General features: G+C 46.9%; 1 protein-coding gene across 1 annotated transcript in view; it reads left to right on the top strand.

The window, feature by feature from the left end:
* Positions 1-20,018, top strand: part of LOC139552779 (telomerase-binding protein EST1A-like) — a 37,547-nt gene extending 17,529 nt beyond the window's left edge. Inside the window, exons 9-19 of the mRNA XM_071364818.1 lie at positions 4,929-4,990; positions 5,239-5,384; positions 5,591-5,704; positions 7,592-7,760; positions 9,001-9,223; positions 9,347-9,526; positions 9,764-9,913; positions 14,298-14,442; positions 14,722-14,975; positions 15,423-15,504; positions 15,851-20,018. Coding sequence (XP_071220919.1) covers positions 4,929-4,990; positions 5,239-5,384; positions 5,591-5,704; positions 7,592-7,760; positions 9,001-9,223; positions 9,347-9,526; positions 9,764-9,913; positions 14,298-14,442; positions 14,722-14,975; positions 15,423-15,504; positions 15,851-15,981 — 1,656 coding nt within the window. The 3' untranslated portion in view covers positions 15,982-20,018. The remainder of the gene's footprint in view (positions 1-4,928; positions 4,991-5,238; positions 5,385-5,590; positions 5,705-7,591; positions 7,761-9,000; positions 9,224-9,346; positions 9,527-9,763; positions 9,914-14,297; positions 14,443-14,721; positions 14,976-15,422; positions 15,505-15,850) is intronic.
* The last annotated feature ends 6,055 nt before the right edge of the window (positions 20,019-26,073 follow it).

The following is a 26,073-nucleotide window of genomic DNA, read 5'->3' as shown; positions in this document are numbered from 1 at the left end:
GGGAAGTGGTCTGAATACTGTCTGAATGCTCTGTACATGCTGTCGCTCTCTCTGTTAAATACCTCTGGTCCTCAGGTTCCCTTGTCCACAGGGCACAGTCAGAGAAACACACCTATATTCTCTCTCACACACATACACACACACACACACACACACACACAGACACACACACACATAAACACACATATACACACACTAGAGATGTTTTCTCTCCCAGGAAGTGGTGGCTCTGTGACTCACCCTCCGTAGTGGACAGACAGAGTGCGTCGTGGGCCGCGGCGCTCTCGCCGTCTCCATGGAGATACGCCCTCGTAAACACATCCACACACACACACATACGCAGGCAGACACGCAAACACACACACACACACACAGTCTTGTACAACTAACCTTGTTGGCGACACACAATTTAGTCCCATTCAAAATACAATTTTCCCTAACCCCTAAACCTAACCCGTACACTAACCTTAAGCAAAAAACCTAACCCTAAACCCAATTTTTGTTAGTTTACTTTTCTTGTGGGGACTTCTAGTTAAACATGTCCAGACACACACAAGCAGGCAGAAACATGTAAACACACAGACACATACGCAGACACTAGGGATGGGCACTGTTATTTGAATATTCAAATACATTAGTATTAGAATACTTCCGTGAGTATTCATTTTAAATTTACATTTTAAATAAACGCCCTATTTTAACAATGAAAAGGCTTTGTCTAAATGATCTGTGATATTACTACACACGAATATACCATGACATTTAAAATTCTTAATTCAATAAAACAATACAAATGTTAATGTAGTTTTTAAGCCCCCAATAAAAATACATAATGTAGTCTTAGGAAGGTTCTACGCGTTTGTGGCACTACAGTCCGAGGCTGCAATGTGTAGAAAGCAATGTGGGAGATCTCTAATCGTTGCAAAATCGAATTAAAATTTACGGAATTAAGTTAGCTAAATGAGAAGGAGTAGGTTGCGACGAGCGACCATCAGGTTGGCTCAGCATTTAACACCATAGTACCCTCCAAACTCGTCATCAAGCTCGAGACCCTGGGTCTCGACCCCGCCCTGTGCAACTGGGTCCTGGACTTCCTGACGGGCCGCCCCCAGGTGGTGAGGGTAGGTAACAACATCTCCACCCCGCTGATCCTCAACACTGGGGCCCCACAAGGGTGCGTTCTGAGCCCTCTCCTGTACTCCCTGTTCACCCACGACTGCGTGGCCATGCACGCCTCCAACTCAATCATCAAGTTTGCGGATGACACTACAGTGGTAGGCTTGATTACCAACAACGACGAGACGGCCTACAGGGAGGAGGTGAGGGCCCTCGGAGTGTGGTGTCAGGAAAATAACCTCACACTCAACGTCAACAAAACAAAGGAGATGATTGTGGACTTCAGGAAACAGCAGAGGGAGCACCCCCCTATCCACATCGACGGGTCAGTAGTGGAGAAGGTGGAAAGTTTTAAGTTCCTCGGCGTACACATCACGGACAAACTGAATTGGTCCACCCACACAGACAGCGTCGTGAAGAAGGCGCAGCAGCGCCTCTTCAACCTCAGGAGGCTGAAGAAATTCGGCTTGTCACCAAAAGCACTCACAAACTTCTACAGATGCACAATCGAGAGCATCCTGTCGGGCTGTATCACCGCCTGGTACGGCAACTGCTCCGCCCACAACCGTAAGGCTCTCCAGAGGGTAGTGAGGTCTGCAGAACGCATCCCCCGGGGGCAAACTACCTGCCCTCCAGGACACCTACACCACCCGATGTCACAGGAAGGCCATAAAGATCATCAAGGACAACAACCACCCAAGCCACTGCCTGTTCACCCCGCTATCATCCAGAAGGCGAGGTCAGTACAGGTGCATCAAAGCAGGGACCGAGAGACTGAAAAACAGCTTCTATCTCAAGGCCATCAGACTGTTAAACAGCCACCACTAACATTTAGCGGCCGCTGCCAACATACTGACTCAACTCCAGCCACTTTAAAATTGGGAATTGATGGAAATTATGTAAAAATGTACCACTAGCCACTTTAAACAATGCCACTTAATATAATGTTTACATACCCTACATTACCCATCTCATATGTATATACTGTACTCTATATCATCTACTGCATCTTGCCATCTTTATGTAATACATGTACCACTAGCCACTTTAAACTATGCCACTTTATGTTTACATACCCTACAGTACTCATCTCATATGTATATACCGTACTCTATACCATCTACTGCATCTTGCCTATGCCGTTCTGTACCACCACTCATTCATATATCTTTATGTACATATTCTTTATCCCTTTACACTTGTGTGTGTATAAGGTAGTAGTTGTGGAATTGTTAGGTTAGATTACTTGTTGGTTATTACTGCATTGTCGGAACTAGAAGCACAAGCATTTCGCTACACTCGCATTAACATCTGCTAACCATGTGTATGTGACTAATAAAATTTGATTTGATTTGATTTGATTTGGCTGTTTAATCTGAATGGAAGTGTTGTAGACAAGGATGGGAAGCACAGCAAAATAGACTCAATTAGCCTAGTAGCTAGCTAGCTGACTAACATAGCTGGCTATCTTAGCTAGCTTCTTCACATCGATTTGATGCAGTCAAGACAGGCACTACAAGATGGGATGATAGATAAACTATGGCATCCAGGGATTATCCTGCCATAGAAACCCTTGGGCGGGCAGCCTAAGTCCAACCAGTATATGTATTTTGTTTTATTTTTCAAAATTGTCAGGGGTGGAAAAATGCTTTGTGTAAACCTAAAGGAAAACTCCATCCTAAAACAATATTTTGGTATTTGTTTCATTAGTCCATTGTTGATATAGTACAAAAATGTTTCATATGATGCATAATGCACCATACGGGCCGGATGTCTGTACAATTTTGTTAACAATTCAGCCGTGCCGACAGGCTGACCGTTGCCGTTCCCACGCCCACCTAAGCCCTTTTTTTGTCCTGAAAAACACCTGGCATCTACAAGTTTGTCTAACTAGCACAAGTCTGTATGGCTACTCTCTCTCCTTCCCGTCTCAAACACACCGACCCCTGCACTGCTGCAAGCAAGCAGAGCAGCACCTCTCTCCCATGTTTCACAGGCTGCGTAGCAAGCAGAGCAGCACCTCTCTCCCATGTTTCACAGGCTGCGTAGCAAGCAGAGCAGCACCTCTCTCCCATGTTTCACAGGCTGCGTAGCAAGCAGAGCAGCACCTCTCTCCCATGTTTCACAGGCTGCGTAACAAGCAGAGCAGCACCTCTCTCCCATGTTTCACAGGCTGCGTAGCAAGCAGAGCAGCACCTCTCTCCCATGTTTCACAGGCTGCGTAACAAGCAGAGCAGCACCTCTCTCCCATGTTTCACAGGCTGCGTAGCAAGCAGAGCAGCACCTCTCTCCCATGTTTCACAGGCTGCGTAGCAAGCAGAGCAGCACCTCTCTCCCATGTTTCACAGGCTGCGTAGCAAGCAGCGCAGCACCTCTCTCCCATGTTTCACAGGCTGCGTAGCAAGCAGAGCAGCACCTCTCTCCCATGTTTCACAGGCTGCGTAGCAAGCAGCGCAGCACCTCTCTCCCATGTTTCACAGGCTGCGTAGCAAGCAGAGCAGCACCTCTCTCCCATGTTTCACAGGCTGCGTAGCAAGCAGAGCAGCACCTCTCTCCCATGTTTCACAGGCTGCGTAGCAAGCAGCGCAGCACCTCTCTCCCATGTTTCACAGGCTGCGTAGCAAGCAGAGCAGCACCTCTCTCCCATGTTTCACAGGCTGCGTAGCAAGCAGAGCAGCACCTCTCTCCCATGTTTCACAGGCTGCGTAGCAAGCAGAGCAGCACCTCTCTCCCATGTTTCACAGGCTGCGTAGCAAGCAGAGCAGCACCTCTCTCCCATGTTTCACAGGCTGCGTAGCAAGCAGAGCAGCACCTCTCTCCCATGTTTCACAGGCTGCGTATCAAGCAGAGCAGCACCTCTCTCCCATGTTTCACAGGCTGCGTAACAAGCAGAGCAGCACCTCTCTAGCGTAACAAGCCATTTCCCAAGTTGAAACACCGTTCCAAATGTTTTTTGTTGTTGTGTTTTTTACATGTAGTTCGACTATCCGGGATATCTGTAAAAATATATATATATATATTATTTGAATAGTGAAATAATTTAAAATGCCCATTACTAACACACACACGCATATCCATGTGTCAAACCTGTTAGTTAACAGACTTCCCCATGACTAAAACAGTAGTTAATGAGAAATGTCTGTCTTTGTGTCTGGAAGACTGTTTACCATAGTTTAATCTTCCTCTCTTTTTCTTTTCATCTCTTCAATTACCTTTGTTGTTTTTCTGATGTAAGTTGGCCTATAGTCAGGTTCTGGTGCCCACCTTTCTACTCAGTCTCTTTCACCTACCTAGCTGTTATAACCAGTCACCTTCACCTAGCTGTTATAACCAGTGTTATAACCAGTCACCTTCACCTAGCTGTTATAAACAGTGTTATAACCAGTCCCGTTCACCTCGCTGTTATAACCAGTCCCGTTTACCTAGCTGTTATAACCAGTGTTATAACCAGTCCCGTTCACCTAGCTGTTATAACCAGTGTTATAACCAGTCCGTTCACCTAGCTGTTATAACCAGTGTTATAATCAGTCCCCTTCACCTAGCTGTTATAACCAGTGTTATAACCAGTCCGTTCACCTAGCTGTTATAACCAGTGTTATAACCAGTCCGTTCACGTAGCTGTTATAACCAGTGTTATAATCAGTCCCCTTCACCTAGCTGTTATAACCAGTGTTATAACCAGTCCCCTTCACCTAGCAGTTAAATAGCATAGAACAATGAAAGAAGAAGAAGACGACAGGACAGACATGACTAATCAATGCTAGACCTACTATCTGACTCATCAGTGCTCTGTTGCTCCTGTCTGTCTGCAGCTCAATAAGAGGTTCATACTCAGCTTCCTCCACGCTCATGGAAAACTCTTCACTAAAGTGGGGTGAGTTATTTTGGTGTGTGTGTGTGTGTGGTCGTGAATTAAATATGTAGACTTCATTCTTTTTTAAAGCCCGTGTGGTTGTATGCTCTAACACACATATTTCACTGATTAGGCTGTTGTTTTTGAAGAATGATTTTACTTCCAATCACTGTGATATGTGGTTGTCTTACCTACCTTAGTTGAAAGCACTGACTGTAAGTATCTCTGGGTAAGAGTGTTAAATGAGCAACATGTCCACTGTGTGGCAGCATGGAGTCGTTCCCAGCGGTGGTCAGTCGTGTTCTCCAGGAGTTCAGAGTGCTGATCCAACACAGCCCCTCCCCTCTGGGCAGCACACGCATGTTACAGATCATCACCATCAACATGTTCACTATACACAACGCTCAGAGCAGAGGTAACACATGTGCGCACACACACACACACACACAGAGAGAGAAAAGTGACCTTGTACAAAAGTATTGTGCAAAAACCCTGAAGCCTATGATCTCTTTCTCTCTCCCTCTACCTCCTTCCCCCCTCCCTCTCTCCTTCTCCCCTCTCTCCCTCTCTCTCCCTCCCCCCCTCTCCCCTCTCCTCCCCCTTCCGTCTCCCTTCCTTTAGGAGGAGATGGTGAGGTGAGGTCTGTTTTACAGGAGCAGACTACAGCTCTGGGTCTGGCCATGTTCTCTCTGCTGGTCCAGCGCTGCACAGAGCTACTGAGAGACACACCTGCAGGTATGTCATTCACAGATGGGATATTTGTATATATTGTATGGTTGTAAAAAGACTGTCTGACTGACACAGTTCATATGAGAGGGAAGAGCACTCTAACCCACTAACGCTCTAAAGCCCTCTAACCCACTAACACTCTAACCCACTAACACTCTAACCCACTAACACTCTAACCCACTAACACTCTAACCCACTAACCCTCTAACTCTCTAACACTCTAACCCACTAACACTCTAACCCACTAACACTCTAACTCTCTAACACTCTAACCCACTAACACTCTAACTCTCTAACACTCTAACCCACTAACACTCTAACCCGCTAACACTCTAACCCGCTAACACTCTAACCCGCTAACACTCTAACCCGCTAACACTCGAACCCGCTAACCCACTAACACTCTAACCCACTAACACTCTAACCCACTAACCCTCTAACCCACTAACACTCTAACACTCTAACCCTCTACCCCACTAACACTCTAACCCACTAACACTCTAACCCACTAACACTCTAACACTCTAACCCACTAACACTCTAACCCTCTAACACTCTAACCCTCTAACCCACTAACACTCTAACACTCTAACCCACTAACCCTCTAACACTCTAACCCACTAACCCTCTAACACTCTAACCCACTAACACTCTAACCCTCTACCCCACTAACACTCTAACACACTAACACTCTAACACACTAACACTCTAACACTCTAACCCACTAACCCTCTAACACACTAACACTCTAACCCACTAACACTCTAACCCACTAACACTCTAACACTCTAACCCTCTAACCCGCTAACACTCGAACCCGCTAACACTCGAACCCACTAACACTCTAACCCACTAACACTCTAACCCATTAACACTCTAACCCACAAACCCTCTAACAGGCTATTGTGAAATGCTAGAACCTGCCGTAGCCAGCTAACTAGCCATGTGCTTTTTCTCCATGACCAAAACATTTATTTAGGTGCTATGGGAATGAATACACAAGCAGCATATCAAACTGGGATCATGTTTTAGGTTGGATGGATTCTGGGTTCTGACTCCTAAAACTTAGGGTTAATTATCAGGTATCCTGTTGAAGTATTGAGTGCTGTGGTTTAGAGGGTTTACACCAGAAGTTACTGGTCATCTGTAGGAGGAAGGTATATGGTGGAGGCAATGAAGCTTGGAATGTACTGAGTGCAGGGAAAACGATCACATGTGGCAGGCATTGATAACGGGAGAGAGCCATGGATTAGTGATGAAGGGGGTTGAGGTCAGGTCACGTTAAAAGAGAAGGAACAGTTTATTTCCCCTATCACTTAGTTTCCTGGCTAGCAATAAAGATGCAATGTTTAGCAAGACGGAGGAGACTATACCACCACTGATGGAACCATGTTTTGGTCTGTTCAGCTGTGGGATGAATCCCTCTGGGATGAATTCACTTGGTTTAAGCTTCCATAGTGTCCGTCGAGTTCTTACTCTGATAATTACAACCTAACAGGTTACACCGACAAGTATAAGAATATTTTCCAGGGCATATTTTTTTTCAATGATGAATCTGATTATGTTGCATTGGAGAAGTGGGAAGCTAAAAAGGCTAGCTAGGTTTTTAGCCAGGCTAAAGCCAGCTAGCCAGGCTGCTAGCTAGCTAGCTAGCTACTACTAGCAAGGGAAGGCGACTCTTCCTTGCTTTCAAAAAATGTAATGACAAATGTTTTTTTACTTTGCTATTGTGAGTGGGACCGGTGAGGATATCATGTTACCAAAAATCCAACTCCACCCACACAGCTTGTAGTAACCTTGATGGAGAGGTTTGCCTGACCTATGAACTCTACCCCCTAGGAAGGCAGACATTGATTCTCTCCCTATCCCTTTCTCCCTCACTCCCTCTCTCAGAGCCCATCCCTGAGGAGGAGAGAGAAGAGGGGGATGAGTGGGAGGAGGGGATGGTGAGAGTTTCTGCCTTCCCATTGGACCTGAGGGAGCTGCTGCCCAGCGTTAAAGTCTGGTCTGATTGGATGCTTGGACACCCCGACCAATGGAATCCTCCGCCTTGTAGTATAGAGTGAGTATACAATCCAAACACAGGACGATCTCCCTGTGGGGAGGTGCTACTGTCTCCTCTCTCTTCCTGTGGGGAGGTGCTACTGTCTCCTCTCTCTTCCTGTGGGGAGGTGCTACTGTCTCCTCTCTCTTCCTGTGGGGAGGTGCTACTGTCTCCTTTCTCTTCCTGTGGGGAGGTGCTACTGTCTCCTCTCTCTTCCTGTGAGGAGGTGCTACTGTCTCCTCTCTCTTCCTGTGGGGAGGTGTTACTGTCTCCTTTCTCTTCCTGTGGGGAGGTGCTACTGTCTCCTCTCTCTTCCTGTGGGGAGGTGTTACTGTCTCCTTTCTCTTCCTGTGGGGAGGTGCTACTGTCTCCTCTCTCTTCCTGTGGGGAGGTGTTACTGTCTCCTCTCTCTTCCTGTGAGGAGGTGCTACTGTCTCCTCTCTCTTCCTGTGGGGAGGTGTTACTGTCTCCTTTCTCTTCCTGTGGGGAGGTGCTACTGTCTCCTCTCTCTTCCTGTGGGGAGGTGTTACTGTCTCCTTTCTCTTCCTGTGGGGAGGTGCTACTGTCTCCTCTCTCTTCCTGTGGGGAGGTGCTACTGTCTCCTCTCTCTTCCTGTGGGGAGGTGTTACTGTCTCCTCTCTCTTCCTGTGGGGAGGTGTTACTGTCTCCTTTCTCTTCCTGTGGGGAGGTGCTACTGTCTCCTCTCTCTTCCTGTGAGGAGGTGCTACTGTCTCCTCTCTCTTCCTGTGGGGAGGTGTTACTGTCTCCTCTCTCTTCCTGTGGGGAGGTGCTACTGTCTCCTCTCTCTTCCTGTGGGGAGGTGTTACTGTCTCCTCTCTCTTCCTGTGGGGAGGTGCTACTGTCTCCTCTCTCTTCCTGTGGGGAGGTGTTACTGTCTCCTTTCTCTTCCTGTGGGGAGGTGCTACTGTCTCCTCTCTCTTCCTGTGGGGAGGTGTTACTGTCTCCTTTCTCTTCCTGTGGGGAGGTGCTACTGTCTCCTCTCTCTTCCTGTGGGGAGGTGCTACTGTCTCCTCTCTCTTCCTGTGGGGAGGTGTTACTGTCTCCTCTCTCTTCCTGTGGGGAGGTGTTACTGTCTCCTTTCTCTTCCTGTGGGGAGGTGCTACTGTCTCCTCTCTCTTCCTGTGAGGAGGTGCTACTGTCTCCTCTCTCTTCCTGTGAGGAGGTGCTACTGTCTCCTCTCTCTTCCTGTGGGGAGGTGTTACTGTACCACACTGATTGTCTCTCGTCTCTCTACCAGTGGCTGTAGCTCTGGTGTGTGGCGTAGCTTGGCCGACCTGTGTAATGCGTTGGCTCGTGTCGACCACGGGGAAGCGCCGCTGTACAAGGCAGACGGGGACGGAGGCGAGGGGGATGAGGAGCTCCGCCTGTTGCTATTGGAGGAGGACAGGCTACTGGCCGGCTTCGTCCCGCTGCTCGCCGCCCCACAGGAACCCTGCTACATAGACCTCACCAGGGATACCGTGAGTTTATACACCATATATACATTGCATACATGCTCTCTCTCTCTTGCTCGCTCTTTCTCTCCCTCTCTCTCTCTCCCCCTCACTCTTTCCCTTTCTCACTCTCTCCCTTTCTCTCTCTAGGTAATAGCAGCAGACTGTAAAAGGGTAACAGTGTTGAAGTATTTCCTGGAGGCTCTGTGTGGACAGGAACAACCTCTCCTGGCCTTCAAGGGAGGGAAGTATGTCTCCATGGCAACCTCTCCCCAACCCAGCAGCCCCGGCGACGCCCACAGTCGACACGACTCACTGACCGAGAGAGAGGTGTTTGTTTGTTTCTCTCTCTTACTTATCAAATGTTATCGCAGGTTCTTCTCCAAGTTTCTCTGTCTCTCAATCCTTGATTATTTGTTTTAAGTCTAGCACTGAGTTAGACACCTGTCTCAACTAGTCACCGTCATGAATGCCTTGGTTAGCTGAATCAGGTGTGTAGGTGTTTTCAGATGTGTGTCTGCTAACATGTCCCTCTGTTGCCCTCTCTCCTGTGGTGCTGTATCTTAGAGCGATGACGTCATCGTGGAGGCAGAGTCGTCTGTTTCCGAGGGGGATGAGGGCGGGGGCAGCGAAGATGACATCAGAGAGCTCCGGGCCAGACGCAGCGCCCTCACTAACAGACTGGCTCAGCAGCAACGACGCAGGGACAAGATACAGGTCACACACACACACACACTATATACACACTCACACACACAGACACACACTCACATACACAGACACACACACACACACACACGCACAGTATGTACAGACACGCACACACACACACTATATACACACTCACACACACAGACACACACACACACTCTCACACACACACACACACACACACACACACACACACACACACACACACACACACACACACACACACACACACTATATACACACACACACACTATATACAGACACACACACACACTATATACACACTCATACAAACACACACACCCACTATATACACACTCACACACACACACTATACACAGACACACACTATATACAGTCGTGGCCAAAAGTTTTGAGAATTACACAAATATACATTTTCACAAAGTCTGCTGCCTCAGTTTGTATAACAGCAATTTGCATATACTCCAGAATGTTATGAAGAGTGAACAGATGAATTGCAATTAATTGCAAAGTCCCTCTTTGCCATGCAAATGAACTGAATCCCACCCAAAAACATTTCCACTGCATTTCAGCCCTGCCACAAAGGCCCAGCTGACATCATGTCAGTGATTCTCTCGTTAACACAGGTGTGAGTGTTGACAAGGACAAGGCTGGAGATCACTCTGTCATGCTGATTGAGTTCGAATAACGGACTGGAAGCTTCAAAAGGAGGGTGGTGCTTGGAATCATTGTTCTTCTCTGTCAATCATGGTTAACTGCAAGGAAACACGTGCCGTCATCATTGCTTCGCACAAAAAGGGCTTCACAGGTAAGGATATTGCTTTCTGTAAGATTGCACCTAAATCAACCATTTATCAGATCATCAAGAACTTCAAGGAAAGCGGTTCAATTGTTTTGAAGAAGGCTTCAAGGTACCCAAGAAAGTCCAGCAAGTGCCAGGACCGCCTCCTAAAGTTGATTCAGCTGCGGGAATGGGGCACCACCAGTACAGATCTTTGCTCAGGAATGGCAGCAGGCAGGTGTGAGTACATCTGCATGCACAGTGAGGCGAAGACTTTTGGAGGATGGCCTGGTGTCAAGAAGGGCAGCAAAGAAGCCACTTCTCTCCAGGAAAAACATCAGGGACAGACTGATATTCTGCAAAAGGTACAGGGATTGGACTGCTGAGGACTGGGGTAAAGGCATTTTCTCTGAAGAATCCCCTTTCCGATTGTTTGGGGCATCCGGAAACAGCTTGTCCCGGAGGAGACAAGGTGAGCGCTACCATCAGTCCTGTGTCATGCCAACAGTAAAGCATCCTGAGACCATTTATATGTGGGGTTGCTTCTCAGCCAAGGGAGTGGGCTCACTCACAATTTTGCCTAAGAACACAGCCATGAATAAAGAATGGTACCAACACATCCTCTGAGAGCAACTTCTCCCAACCATCCAGGAACAGTTTGGTGACGAACAATGCCTTTTCCAGCATGATGGAGCACCTTGCCATAAGGCAAAAGTGATAACTAAGTGGCTTGGGGAACAAAACATCGATATTTTGGGTCCATGGCCAGGAAACTCCCCAGACCTTAATCCCATTGAGAACTTGCAGTCAATCCTCAAGAGGCGGGTGGACAAACAAAACCCCACAAATTCTGACAAACTCTAAGCATTGATTATGCAATAATGGGCTGCCATCAGTCAGAATGTGGCCCAGAAGTTAATTGACAGCATGCCAGGGCATGCTGTCAATTAGGCTCAACATTGCAAGTATTGACTCAACTTCATGTAATTGTCAATAAAAGCCTTTGACACTTATGAAATGCTTGTAATTATACTTCAGTATTCCATAGTAACATCTGACACAAATATGTACAGTGAGGGAAAAAAGTATTTGATCCCTGCTGATTTTGTACGTTTGCCCACTGACAAAGAAATTATCAGTCTATAATTTTAATGGTAGGTTTATTTGAACAGTGAGAGACAGAATAACAACAAAAATATCCAGAAAAATGCATGTCAAAAATGTTATAAATTGATTTGCATTTTAATGAGGGAAATAAGTATTTGACCCCCTCTCAATCAGAAAGATTTCTGGCTCCCAGGTGTCTTTCATACAGGTAACGAACGGAGATTAGGAGCACACTCTTAAAGGGAGTGCTCCTAATCTCAGTTTCTTACCTGTATAAAAGATACCTGTCCACAGAAGCAATCAATCAATCAGATTCCAAACTCTCCACCATGGCCAAGACCAAAGAGCTCTCCAAGGATGTCAGGGACAAGATTGTAGACCTACACAAGGCTGGAATGGGCTACAAGACCATCGCCAAGCAGCTTGGTGAGAAGGTGACAACAGTTTCTGTGATTATTTGCAAATGGAAGAAACACAAAAGAACTGTCAATCTCCCTCAGCCTGGGGCTCCATGCAAGATCTCACCTCGTGGAGTTGCAATGATCATGAGAACGGTGAGGAATCAGCCCAGAACTACACAGGAGGATCTTGTCAATGATCTCAAGGCAGCTGGGACCATAGTCATCAAGAAAACAATTGGTAACACACTATGCCGTGAAGGACTGAAATCCTGCAGCGCCCGCAAGGTCCCCCTGCTCAAGAAAGCACATATACATGCCCGTCTGAAGTTTGCCAATGAACATCTGAATGATTCAGAGGACAACTGGGTGAACGTGTTGTGGTCAGATGAGACCAAAATGGAGTTCTTTGGCATCAACCCAACTTGCCGTGTTTGGAGGAGGAGGAATGCTGCCTATGACCCCAAGAAACCATCCACACCGTCAAACATGGAGGTGGAAACATTATGCTTTAGGGGTGTTTTTCTGCTAAAGGGACAGGACAACTTCACCGCATCAAAGGGACGATGGACGGGGCCATGTACCGTCAAATCTTGGGTGAAAACCTCCTTCCCTCAGCCAGGGTATTGAAAATGGGTCGTGGATGGGTATTCCAGCATGACAATGACCCAAAACACACGGCCAAGGCAACAAAGGAGTGGCTCAAGAAGAAGCACATTAAGGTCCTGGAGTGGCCTAGCCAGTCTCCAGACCTTAAACCCATAGAAAATCTGTGTAGGGAGCTGAAGGTTCGAGTTGCCAAACGTCAGCCTCGAAACCTTAATGACTTGAAGAAGATCTGCAAAGAGGAGTGGGACAAAATCCCTCCTGAGATGTGTGCAAACCTGGTGGCCAACTACAAGAAACGTCTGACCTCTGTGATTGCCAACAAGGGTTTTGCCACCAAGTACTAAGTCATGTTTTGCAGAGGGGTCAAATACTTATTTCCCTCATTAAAATGCAAATCAATTCATAACATTTTTGACATGCGTTTTTCTGTATTTTTTTGTTGATATTCTGTCTCTCACTGTTCAAATAAACCTACAATTAAAATTATAGACTGATCATTTCTTTGTCAGTGGGCAAACGTACAAAATCAGCAGGGGATCAAATACTTTTTTCCCTCACTGTAAAGACCCTGAGGCAGCAGACTTTGTGAAAATGGATATTTGTGTCATTCTCAAAACTTTTGGCCACGACTGTACACTACCGTTCAAAAGTTTGGGGTCACTTAGAAATGTCCTTGTTTTTAAAAGAAAAGCAAATGTTTTGTCCATTAAAATAACATCAAATTGATCAGAAATACAGTGTAGACATTGTTAATGTTGTAAATGACTATTGTAGCTGGAAACGTCTGATTTTTAATGGAATATCTACATAGGCGTACAGAGGCCCATTATCAACAACCATCACTCCTGTGTTCCAATGGCACGTTGTGTTAGCTAATCCAAGTTTATAATTTTAAAAGGCTAATTGATCATTAGAAAACCCTTTTGCAATTATATTACCACAGCTGAAAAATGACCTGATTTAAGATAAGCAGTGTTAATATTACTTTATTCCTGTGCATGTAAACATACTCATTGCATGCTCGGAATATGGGACCAAATACTCAACTTTTCACTCATTTATTTACAAGAATCTTTAGGTGTGTCAATTTTGACCCCTACCTTTTTTTGAGGACTTCATAAACAACATCTCTTTCTCTGAGCAATTGTATTGGTATAAAATAATATAATTTCCCCATTTTGTTTGGTGCGTACTATACAGTACCAGTCAAAAGTTTGGGCACGCCTACACATTCAACGGTTTTTCTTTATTTTTACAATGTTGAAAATAGTATAAAAATAAATGAATAAAAACCCTGGAGTAGTTGTGTCAACTTTTAGCTGGTTCTGTGCAGCTCAGCATTGACTTTCTACTGTTATTATAGATCATATTTTTTAGGGTGTCAATCATTTCGGACGCCACTGTATGTCCTGAATTCTTGAGCGTATTAACCTGTGTGTTAACGTGTGTGTATGTGCGTTAACATGTGTGTGTATACTTGTGTTAACATGCGGGTGTGTCTCCCTCCGTGCAGGCGGTGTTACAGACGGGTGGTCAGTTGAAGTTAGAGGTACGTCCTCTTTTCCTGGTTCCAGACACCAATGGCTTCATCGACCACCTGACCGGCCTCAAGACACTGCTGCAGTCTGGGACTTACATACTGGTGGTGCCCCTCATAGGTAACTAGCACACATTCACATACACATACACACACGCACGCACGCACGCACGCACGCACCACGCTCGCTCGCTCACTCACTCACTCACTCACTTCATCAACCACCTCACCGGCCTCAAGACACCTCTCCCCCTCCTTTTCTATCGCCCTTCCACCTCCCTCTCCCCGTCACTCGCTCACTCTCGCTCCCTCCCCGTCACTCGCTCACTCTCTCTCCCCCTTAATCTCTTCCCACTGTCTCTCTTTCTCTCTCCCCCCCATCTCTCTCTCCCTTCTCCAGTGATAACAGAGTTGGATGGTCTGGCGAAGGGTCAGGAGAGCTGCGGAGGCTCCGGCGGTGGTCGTGGCGGCGGTGGTTCCCGTGGTAACCCTGGCACGACTCATGCACGGGCGGTCCAGGAGAAGGCCAAGGTTGCCGTGGCGTTTCTGGAGCGAGGGTTCGAGGCCAGAGAGCCCTGTCTCAGAGCGCTGACCAGCAGAGGAAGTCAACTGGAGTCTATCGCCTTCCGCAGTGAAGACACCTCCGGACAACAGGTGTGTGTGTGTGTGTGTGTGTGTGTGTGTGTGTGTGTGTGTGTGTGTGTGTGTGTGTGTGTGTGTGTGTGTGTGTGTGTGTGTGTGTGTGTGTGTGTGTGTGTGTGTGTGTGTGTGTGTGTGTGTGTGTGTGTGTGTGTGTGTGTGTGTGTAAACACCCAGATCCTCTGTTTACAGTGCGATGTTTTACCATCTGTAGTGTGTGAATTAGTTTGGAGCAGTCTGACTGCATATCAATGCATTTTCATCCAATTTTCGGCTGTCGTTGAAAATCATCTTTAGATTTACCAGTCTCTCCCCCCTCCCTACCTCCTCTCTCCCCCCTCCCTACCTCCTCTCTCCCCCCTCCCTACCTCCTCTCTCCCCCTCCCCTACCTCCTCTCTTCCCCCCTCCCTACCTCCTCTCTCCCCCCTCCCTACCTCCTCCCTTCCTTTCTCTCTCTCCAGGGGAACAATGATGATGTCATCTTGTCCTGCTGTCTCCACTACTGCAAAGACAAGGCTAAGGACTTCATGCCTGCACAGAGAGGTAGACACCCACACACACATTATGCCTGATTTGTCTGTACTTTTATATTAACCCCCCTCTTTCCCTCTATCTTCTCCTTCCCCTCTCAACCTCTGCTCCCCTCTCTCCCCCCTTCCATCCTCTGCTCCCCTCTCTCTCCCCCCCTCTCAACCTCTGCTCCCCTCTCTCCTCCCATCCTCTGCTCCCCTCTCTCTCCCCCCCTCTCAACCTCTGCTCCCCTCTCTCCTCCCATCCTCTGCTCCCCTCTCTCTCCCCCCCTCCCAACCTCTGCTCCCCTCCACTCTCTCTCCCCTACCTATTTGCCCTCTTCCTCCCTTCCAACCTCTCTCTCCCCCCTCTCTACCAGACGGTCCGGTGCGGTTGCGTCGGGAGGTGGTTCTTCTGACAGATGACCGTAACCTGCGGGTCAAAGCCCTGACCAGGAATGTGCCGGTCAGAGACATCCCCGCCTTCCTCACCTGGGCCAAAGTGGGCTGAACCGGGTCACACCTTAGACTATGCCCAGAGCAACCAATCAACTGCTGAGAACCGCTGGCCACCTCACATACCATCGGAGTGAAGGAGGAGCCTGTAAGCTAATGCAGAAGGGAAGACTGATGGAGAAAGCTTTTTTTGTGGAAAAATGAAATATGGAAACTAAAAAGCTTTTTTTTGTGTGTGGAATGAGTTGAAGAGGCTGAGAGCTTTTTACCCTCTCGTTGTGATGAGGTGTGTGTGTTTACCGCTGAGCTCAGGGAGCGGGAGGGAGGAGAGTTTTAAGAGATGCAGGAAGGCTGGCCCATGAAGAGAGGTAGAAGACAGAAGGTATTTGTGTTCATTTCTGGTTTCTTCGGTCCAGCCATGCGTCGTGCGTAACTTCTGCAGTGGGTTCACAAGGCCAGCGGCAGTACTTACCTCAGTGGAAACGACAGAGAGGAAGACAGACATGGAATGGAGAGGGACATGGAGGTTAGGGCTGGAGGACGAAGGCCCAAACCTGACTGAGAAGTTTTATAGTATGTGTCTGTGTGACTGTTTGACTGACAGCTGTCTGGAACCCCAGTGCAGCACAGAGAGAGAGGCTTTGTATTTTATTTATTTAACCTTTATTTAACTAGGCAAGTCAGTTAAGAACAAATTCTTATTTACAATGAGGGCCTACCCCGGGCCAAACTCTGACGACGCTGGGCCGGTTGTGATACAGCCTGGAATCAAACCAGGGTCTGTAGTGACGCCTCACACACTGAGATGAGATGCCTTAGACCGCTGCACCACTCGGGGGAGTGGCATGGGAGTCTGGTTGTATTATCGGGGTACCAGCCAGGTTGTAGTATCGGGATACCAGCCAGGTTGTAGTATCGGGGTACCAGCCAGGTTGTAGTATCGGGGTACCAGCCAGGTTGTAGTATCGGGGTACCAGCCAGGTTGTAGTATCGGGATACCAGCCTGGTTGTAGTATCGGGATACCAGCCAGGTTGTAGTATCGGGGTACCAGCCAGGTTGTAGTATCGGGGTACCAGCCAGGTTGTAGTATCGGGATACCAGCCAGGTTGTAGTACCGGGATACCAGCCAGGTTGTAGTATCGGGGTACCAGCCAGGTTGTAGTATCGGGGTACCAGCCAGGTTGTAGTATAGTGGAGAGGCGGGTACCTTCATCTACACACCCACCTCCAGGTCCCCGTGACCCCGAGCCACACTCTCAGCCTCTGATGACCCGGAAGTGGTCCGTTTCAGTTCCTGTAAAACCATGAAGTGATTTTCATCCCAGTTGCCCAGCAGCTTGTGTTGATTGAGAGTCATTCCCAAGGCTTCTGTAAAGGAACAGATTTAAAGACAAAAAGACAAAGGTTAAATGTTTTGGTATTGTTTTAGCATTGTGCGGTGGTGGGAGTGTGTTGTTTCTGAGTTGGCTGGTGTATCCATTGGGAGTGTGTGATGTTTATGCTCTACAGAAGAGCTTTTCTGTCCGCAGACGTTCTCACTCACCTACCCTTTTAGTTTGTTGTTTTTAATGTTTTTAACAGTTTAAATATTATAATAAGATTGAACGTTAGGTTTTAGGTCATTGTATATTTTGTGTGTTTGTTTTCCTTTGTTTTTATCACCACCTATGGGTAACTCGTTCAGCTTCTATAAATTATATATCTATGTTCATTCTAAGTGCAGAACTTTGTGTTGATCTGTTTCTTTATGAGTGGCTAAGACCCGGGCTGCGTCCAAAATGGTACCCTGTGGGCCCTGGTCAAAAGTTGTGCACTAGGCCTATAAGGAACAGTGTGCCAATAGGGTGCCCTACACTGATCACACAATTAACAATGGAATTAGCTTTTGTAGCACTACAGTCGTGGCCAAAAGTTTTGAGAATGACACAAATAACTTTATTTCCACAAAGTTTGCTGCTTCAGTGTCTTTAGATATTTTTGACAGATGTTACTATGGAATACTGAAGTATAATTACAAGCATTTCATAAGTGTCAAAGGCTTTTATTGACAATTACATGAAGTTGATGCAAAGAGTCAATATTTGCAGTGTTGACCCTTCTTTTTCAAGAGATCTGCAATCCGCCCTGGCATGCTGTCAATTAACTTCTGGGCCACATCCTGACTGATGGCAGCCCATTCTTGCATAATCAATGCTTGGAGTTTGTCAGAATTTGTGGGGTTTTGTTTGTCCACCCGCCTCTTGAGGATTGACCGCAAGTTCTCAATGGGATTAAGGTCTGGGGAGTTTCCTGGCCATGGACCCAAAATATTGATGTTTTGTTCCCCGAGCCACTTAGTTATCACTTTTGCCTTATGGCAAGGTGCTCCATCATGCTGGAAAAGGCATTGTTCGTCATCAAACTATTCCTGGATGTTTGGGAGAAGTTGCTCTCAGAGGATGTGTTTGTACAATTCTTTATTCATGGCTGTGTTCTTAGGCAAAATTGTGAGTGAGCCCACTCCCTTGGCTGAGAAGCAACCCCACATATAAATGGTCTCAGGATGCTTTACTGTTGGCATGACACAGGACTGATGGTAGCGCTCACCTTGTTTCCTCCGGGACAAGCTTTTTTCCGGATGCCCCAAACAATCAGAAAGGGGATTCATCCGAGAAAATGACTTTACCTCAGTCCTCAGCAGTCCAATCCCTATTCCAATCCCTGTACCTTTTGCAGAATATCTTTTGCAGATGCACTCACACCTGCCTGCTGCCATTCCTGAGCAAGCTCTGTACTGGTGGCGCCACGATCCTGCAGCTGAATCAACTTCAGGAGACAGTCCTGGCGCTTGCTGGACTTTCTTGGGCGCCCTGAGGCCTTCTTCACAACAATTTAACCGCTCTCCTTGAAGTTCTTGATGATCTGATAAATGGTTGATTTAGGTGCAATCTTACTTGCAGCAATATCCTTGCCTGTGAAGCCGTTTTGTGCAAAGCAATGATGACGGCACGTGTTTCCTTGCAAGTAACCATGGTTGACAGAGGAAGAACAATGATTCCAAGCACCACCCTCCTTTTGATGCTTCCAGTCTGTTATTCGAACTCAATCAGCATGACAGAGTGATCTCCAGCCTTGTCCTCGTCAACACTCACACCTGTGTTAACAAGAGAATCACTGACATGATGTCAGCTGGGCCTTTTGTGGCAGGGCTGAAATACAGTGGAAATGTTTTTGGGTGGGATTCAGTTCATTTGCATGGCAAAGAGGGACTTTGCAATTAATTGCAATTCATCTGATCACTCTTCATAACATTCTGGAGTATATGCAAATTGCCGTCATACAAACTGAGGCAGCAGACTTTCTGAACATTTATATTTGTGTCATTCTCAAAACTTTTGTCCACGACTGTACATGCGTTAACAAGCTGGTATGATATGTGTGTGTTTACTATAAACGTGCGTGTGTGTCAGAGTACACAATATTATGTACTGCGTCAGAGAGACGGAAGTCTTTTCACAACCATAAAACGTCCCACACAATATAAACAAAGATGACATCAGTGAATGACATACCTGACGTAATATGTTTAATCAGCATGCTATAATGGTTTAATATGCATGCTGACGTTAAACGTGTTACCAGTTCTAATCTGTCCACCAGACGGCACAAGTTAGTTGGTTTATTATCTATGACAGTAACACACACAGTTGAGTAATTTCACAAAGCATTAAACATCAGTCTTGTAAGCTCAAGTCTATGAACAACTATAGATAGATTTGGTATAAATGAGTTGATACTCAGTCATTTGATCTTTACCTTTGTGTGTATTTGCCAAAACCATAGCTAGTTAACTTGTTGATCCCACTTGTTTAGGAATCTTTAAGTGAGTCCCAATGATCTCTCCTTTCTCCCAAAGTGTGCACTTGTTCCCTTTTTGTGGGAGGGATTGGTGATCGAGAGCGCACTTCAGGAGGAAGGAGAGATTCCCGGGACTCTTAACTGTTCTGTCTATATGCTGGAGCCGACCTCAGGCCTGCGTGGACTATCCCATCACAAGGCTTTTTCATTCTTTTCCATGAGTTGTTTGAATAAATGATTTGTTTTGATTCAAATCAGTTGTCTGTTTATTTATGTGTGTATGGTGTATGATGGGTTTACATCACATGTCAAACTCCTTCCACAGAGAGTTTTCACTCCTCCCTTGTACTTGATTGATGAATTAAGGTCACTGATTAGTAAGGAACTCTCCTCACCTGGTTGTCTAGGTCTTAATTGAAAGGAAACACTAAGAACAAGCAGACACTCAGCTCTCAGTGGAATGAGTTTGACACCATTAGTGGTATGTTGTGTCTGGCAACTCCTCGCCTTAGAATGACATCATCTAACGAGTACATTGGCTAGCAATGTATTACCCCCGCCTCTGGTTGGATTTCTTTGGGTCCTCAACATGTCACTGTTTCGTCGACACCCGGAAGTGGATATGGAAAGAAAATGGCTTCCACTACATTCTACAGCCACAGTCCAAATTGGCTAAATCGTAAAAATTCATTTTTATAATGTTTTCTTTTTGGTCTTAAATTAAGGTTAGATTTGAGCAGAAGGTTAGCAGTGTGGTTAGTGTTAGATTTGAAATCACATTTTAAGAAGAGAAAATGTAGAAATAGGCTGGGTTTATGTCTTGGATATGATCTGGTGACAACTGAAGTAAATTGACAAGGGGCATGGGACTCATGATGGCGGTTCGGGAGAGGAAGCCCAGACAGTTTGCTTTTGGGTAGGTCGAATACAGGTCGTAGCATGTCACTCGAGGATGCAAGAGATTTTGATTTGGAAAAGTCAGGAGTCGGGTAATTGGTTAACGGAGGAGGATTGGAGGGAACGACAGAGGAGGGTGAAAAGACTGAGGGAGGCAGAGGATAGGGTGGAATCTGTTGAAGGGTATGTCGAGAAGGATTGGTGTCAAGTTCAAACAGAGTGAGCTGGACGTCAGTTGGAGTTCTGGAGGTGAAATGGAAGAGGGGGGAAGGTGTGGTGAGGATCCCGAGCCTTGTATCGATGGGTATGACAGAGATAAGTTTGGTCCAGTGGGAGTGAGATCTTTGAAGAGGGTGGATCCAGGCCTTTTGGCTGATGCATGGGTGGTTTCAGTTTGGATGGAAAAGATGGTGGGTGCGGTTGAGTCAGTCAGTGAAGGTAACCTGAAGGGGACTTGTGATGTTTTGTTTGTGTTTCTTCATATCAGAGGGTGCAGGTGCTCTGTGCGACGCAACTTGGGGAGAGACATGTATCTTACTCTACGCTTAGGTACAGGGCACCATTGAAGGGAGTGATTTCTGGGATAGTGTTAAGTGTGGAAGTGGTGGTGTTAAAGATTCCTGGTGTTTGTGACGCTCGCCGTTTGGTGCGACGCAGACCTGGTGGAGCGCGTGGTGAAACAGACCTGGTGGAGCGCGTGGTGAAACAGACCTGGTGGAGCGCGTGGTGAAACAGACCTGGTGGAGCGCGTGGTGAAACAGACCTGGTGGAGCGCGTGGTGAAACAGACCTGGTGGAGCGCGTGGTGAAACAGACCTGGTGGAGCGCGTGGTGAAACAGACCTGGTGGAGCGCGTGGTGAAACAGACCTGGTGGAGCGCGTGGTGAAACAGACCTGGTGGAGCGCGTGGTGAAACAGACCTGGTGGAGCGCGTGGTGAAACAGACCTGGTGGAGCGCGTGGTGAAACAGACCTGGTGGAGCGCGTGGTGAAACAGACCTGGTGGAGCGCGTGGTGAAACAGACCTGGTGGAGCGAGTGGTGAAACAGAAGTGACGCAGTCTGTTCTTTTGAGATTTGATTTAGTCTTTACCTGACAAAGTAATGTTAAGATATGAGTTATGCTGTTAGAGGTTTTGTACCGAATCCTCTGCGGTGTTCTAGGTGTCACGTTTATGGACATGTCGCAGCAGTGTGTAGGAGGGAGATCCCAAGATGTGGGAAGTGTGCAGGAGGACATGGGACAGAGGAATGTGGAGTTTCGGTGGGAAAAGTTGTCAACTGTAGGGGTGCCCATGTTGTTGGGGATCGGAGGTGTCCAGTGTGAGAGAGGCAGGTTGAGGTGTCCAGTGTGAGAGAGGCAGGGTGAGGTGTCCAGGGTCAGAGAGGCAGGTTGAGGTGTCCAGTGTGAGAGAGGCAGGTTGAGGTGGCCAGGGTCAGAGAGGCAGGTTGCGGTGGCCAGGGTCAGAGAGGCAGGTTGAGGTGGCCAGGGTCAGAGAGGCAGGTTGAGGTGGCCAGGGTCAGAGAGGCAGGTTGAGGTGTCCAGTGTGAGAGAGGCAGGTTGAGGTGTCCAGTGTGAGAGAGGCAGGTTGAGGTGGCCAGGGTCAGAGAGGCAGGTTGAGGTGGCCAGGGTCAGAGAGGCAGGATGAGGTGGCCAGGGTCAGAGAGGCAGGTTGAGGTGGCTAGGGTCAGAGAGGCAGGTTGAGGTGGCCAGGGTCAGAGAGGCAGGTTGAGGTGGCCAGGGTCAGAGAGGCAGATTGAGGTGGCCAGGGTCAGAGAGGCAGGTTGAGGTGGCCAGGGTCAGAGAGGCAGGTTGAGGTGGCCAGGGTCAGAGAGGCAGGTCGAGGTGGCCAGGGTCAGAGAGGCAGGGTGAGGTGGCCAGGGTCAGAGAGGCAGGGTGAGGTGGCCAGGGTCAGAGAGGCAGGTTGAGGTGGCCAGGGTCAGAGAGGCAGGTTGAGGTGGCCAGGGTCAGAGAGGCAGGTTGAGGTGGCCAGGGTCAGAGAGGCAGATTGAGGTGGCCAGGGTCAGAGAGGCAGATTGAGGTGGCCAGGGTCAGAGAGGCAGGGTGAGGTGGCCAGGGTCAGAGAGGCAGATTGAGGTGGCCAGGGTCAGAGAGGCAGGTTGAGGTGGCCAGGGTCAGAGAGGCAGATTGAGGTGGCCAGGGTCAGAGAGGCAGATTGAGGTGGCCAGGGTCAGAGAGGCAGATTGAGGTGGCCAGGGTCAGAGAGGCAGGGTGAGGTGGCCAGGGTCAGAGGCAGGTTGTGTTGTATGCTGAGGCAGTGAAGAAGGTAGAGGAGGGTGAGTGACTGAGAGGATCCTTCTGAATAGTAGATTTGTGCCAGAACAGAGGGATAGGCCAATGAGTGATGTATGTTTCAGTAAAGGTTGGCTTCTTAGCGTTCATAGCAGTAGATATCAACTGTACCGCAGAGATGGAACGTAAATCTCAGAAAATAGATGTTGAGGTGGCAGCTGCAGAGAAGTACTTGATGGTAGAGATTTGACTTTAAAAGAGTTACAGCCAGGGCCGGCGTTATGAGCAGCCCTTAGGGGGCCTGGCCTGCCGTACCTCCTTGCCCATCCAAATAAAATATTGAAATATTGATAATTTATTTGACCGAGACGCACTCCAACAGAAAGGTTTAGATTTTTAGGTTTTATTTATTCACATCAAAGAAAAGAGGTGAAAGACAAACTAGAGCAGATTTTTTTTTAAATAAACTGGTAAAAATGGTGTGCAGGTTGGAAGCCCAAAAGGGCTTATATGAAAACCACACCACAAATATAAGTACAAAAAATATAAAAAGTTTGTTCAATATGGTAAACAAAGTATATTAATTATAATTGTACATGATATACTCGGTATACAAGAAAAAGATTAATCAATCTCAGTTAAAGTATCTGAGCGAGAAAAACAGCGCAAATCTGTCAATCAGAGAAAGCATTGTATCTTTGCAGCTTCTGAACAATGAGTTTCCTGAGAGTGGAAGACTCACACAGAGTATCCTGTATGTGGAAAAGGCTATACATCATTGAGTTATCTCAAAGACCACCAGGGAATTCACACTGGAGAGAAACCGTATCTGTGCACTGTTTGCGGCAAAAGCTTCACTTGGAAGGGAGTCCTGACGGAACACATGGCGACTCACACTGGAGAGAATTCACATCAGTGTAACGTTTTCAGCAAACGCTTCAGTCAGAGCGGATACCTGTCACGTCACATGATGACTCACACAGGGGAGAAATCCAAGAAACCATTTAAGTGTTCTGTATGTGGACAACGCTGGATATCATTAAGTCTTCTAAAACGCCACCAGCGAATTCACAACGCAGTGAAACCATACCAGTGCAACGTTTGCAGCAGAAACTTCACTCAGAGCACAGTCCTGACACAACATATGAAGACACACACAGGGGAGAAATCACATCAGTGTAACGTTTGCAGCAGAAGCTTCACTCAGAGCACAGTCCTGACACAACATATGAAGACACGCACAGGGGAGAAGCGATATAAGTGTTCTATATGTGAAAAATGCTTTACAACATTAGGTGATCTGACACACCACAAGCAAGTTCACAATGGAGAGAAAACGTATCGCTACAATGGTTGTGACAAATGCTTCAATCTAAGTAGTTCCCTTAAATCACCCAAGAAGAATATTCACAAGAGGGAGAACCCATAGGTGTCCGATGTGTCAGTCAGAAGATAGAAAGGCTTATTCTAACTGACAACTGTAAGAGAAAAACATAACATGGATTTTGGCCACTGGTCAGCCGGGCTACTAAGCCACAATTTTAACCAGGTCCATAATCTGTGCCAAGCGATATTTGAAAAGATGTTGCTTATTTTGAAGAGAGCAGTCTGTGGATCTGTAAGCAGCAGGAGTCCTTATTGATTATTGGTATAATGAAATAGGATCATTTGAACTGTCTTCTATCTTCATTTAAAGGAAGCTTTAGTCGTTGTTAAAGGACAATGCTCATTGTTCACAAAAATGTCTGATTAAAATGATTAACATTAATCATGTTGAATGATTGTAATTTTGAATAAACTTTATCTTGTTTTTTATTTTACATGGCTATCTGACTAAGACAGCAGGGACGGTATTCATAAAGCCTCTCATGGTGAATTTCCACCTGATACTTACCCCTCACCAGTGTGTCCCCAGTGTTTATGTTAATGTTGGCTCTAGTGTTGATTTGTTTCCATCAGTTCTGTGACAATACAACCTCTGCATCCTCAAGACAATTGCTTTGTGAGAAGGTGTTAATCGTGGAAGGTGTTAATTTATGTTCCCAGTTAGCCAGTGTTATGTAAATGCAGGCTGACAAAGTATCAGTGGCCTGTCCATGGCCCCAAGTCACAGCAGGTCCACTGAGGCCATGGCCCAGAAAGATACTGGAGCCGGTCTGTGGAGTGGAAACACATAAGTCTGAGCCTTTTTGTTGTTGTAAAACACTGTGGGTAAGTCTTAAGTGGAAATGTAGCTTCAGAGTACTGATCTAGGATCAGGTTGTCAAATCTGATCTAATCAAATCTGATCTAGGCTAATCTGATCCTAGATCAGTACTCCCTACTTTGTGACTATGATAATAATACAGGTCCAGGAGAGAGGACTCGTTAAAACAAAGCAAATTATTATACACTGGGTGGTTCGAGTCCTGAATGCTGATTGGCTGACAGCCGTGGTATATACCACACCCCCGTGCCGTATTGCTTTCTCCACCGTTGTTGACGTATATACAGTAGGTCTATGGTTTCTCCACCGTTGTTGACCTAGCTACAGTAGGTCTATGGTTTCTCCACCGTTGTTGACCTAGCTACAGTAGGTCCATGGTTTCTCCACCGTTGTTGACCTAGCTACAGTAGGTCTATGGTTTCTCCACCGTTGTTGACCTAGCTACAGTAGGTCTATGGTTTCACCACAGTTGTTGACCTAGCTACAGTAGGTCTATGGTTTCTCCACCGTTGTTGACGTATATACTGTAGGTCTATGGTTTCTCCACCGTTGTTGACCTAGCTACAGTAGGTCTATGGTTTCACCACCGTTGTTGACCTAGCTACAGTAGGTCTATGGTTTCTCCACCGTTGTTGACCTAGCTACAGTAGGTCTATGGTTTCACCACCGTTGTTGACCTAGCTACAGTAGGTCTATGGTTTCTCCACCGTTGTTGACGTATATACTGTAGGTCTATGGTTTCTCCACCATTGTTGACCTAGCTACAGTAGGTCTATGGTTTCTCCACCGTTGTTGACGTATAAACAGTAGGTCCATGGTTTCTCCACCGTTGTTGACCTAGCTACAGTAGGTCTATGGTTTCTCCACCGTTGTTGACCTAGCTACAGTAGGTCTATGGTTTCTCCACCGTTGTTGACCTAGCTACAGTAGGTCTATGGTTTCTCCACCGTTGTTG

This window comes from Salvelinus alpinus, chromosome 24 (assembly GCF_045679555.1).
Source record: "Salvelinus alpinus chromosome 24, SLU_Salpinus.1, whole genome shotgun sequence".
Taxonomy (NCBI): domain Eukaryota; kingdom Metazoa; phylum Chordata; class Actinopteri; order Salmoniformes; family Salmonidae; genus Salvelinus; species Salvelinus alpinus.
The sequence above is the reverse complement of the archived record's forward strand: the minus strand, read 5'-3'. Positions and strand labels throughout refer to the sequence as shown.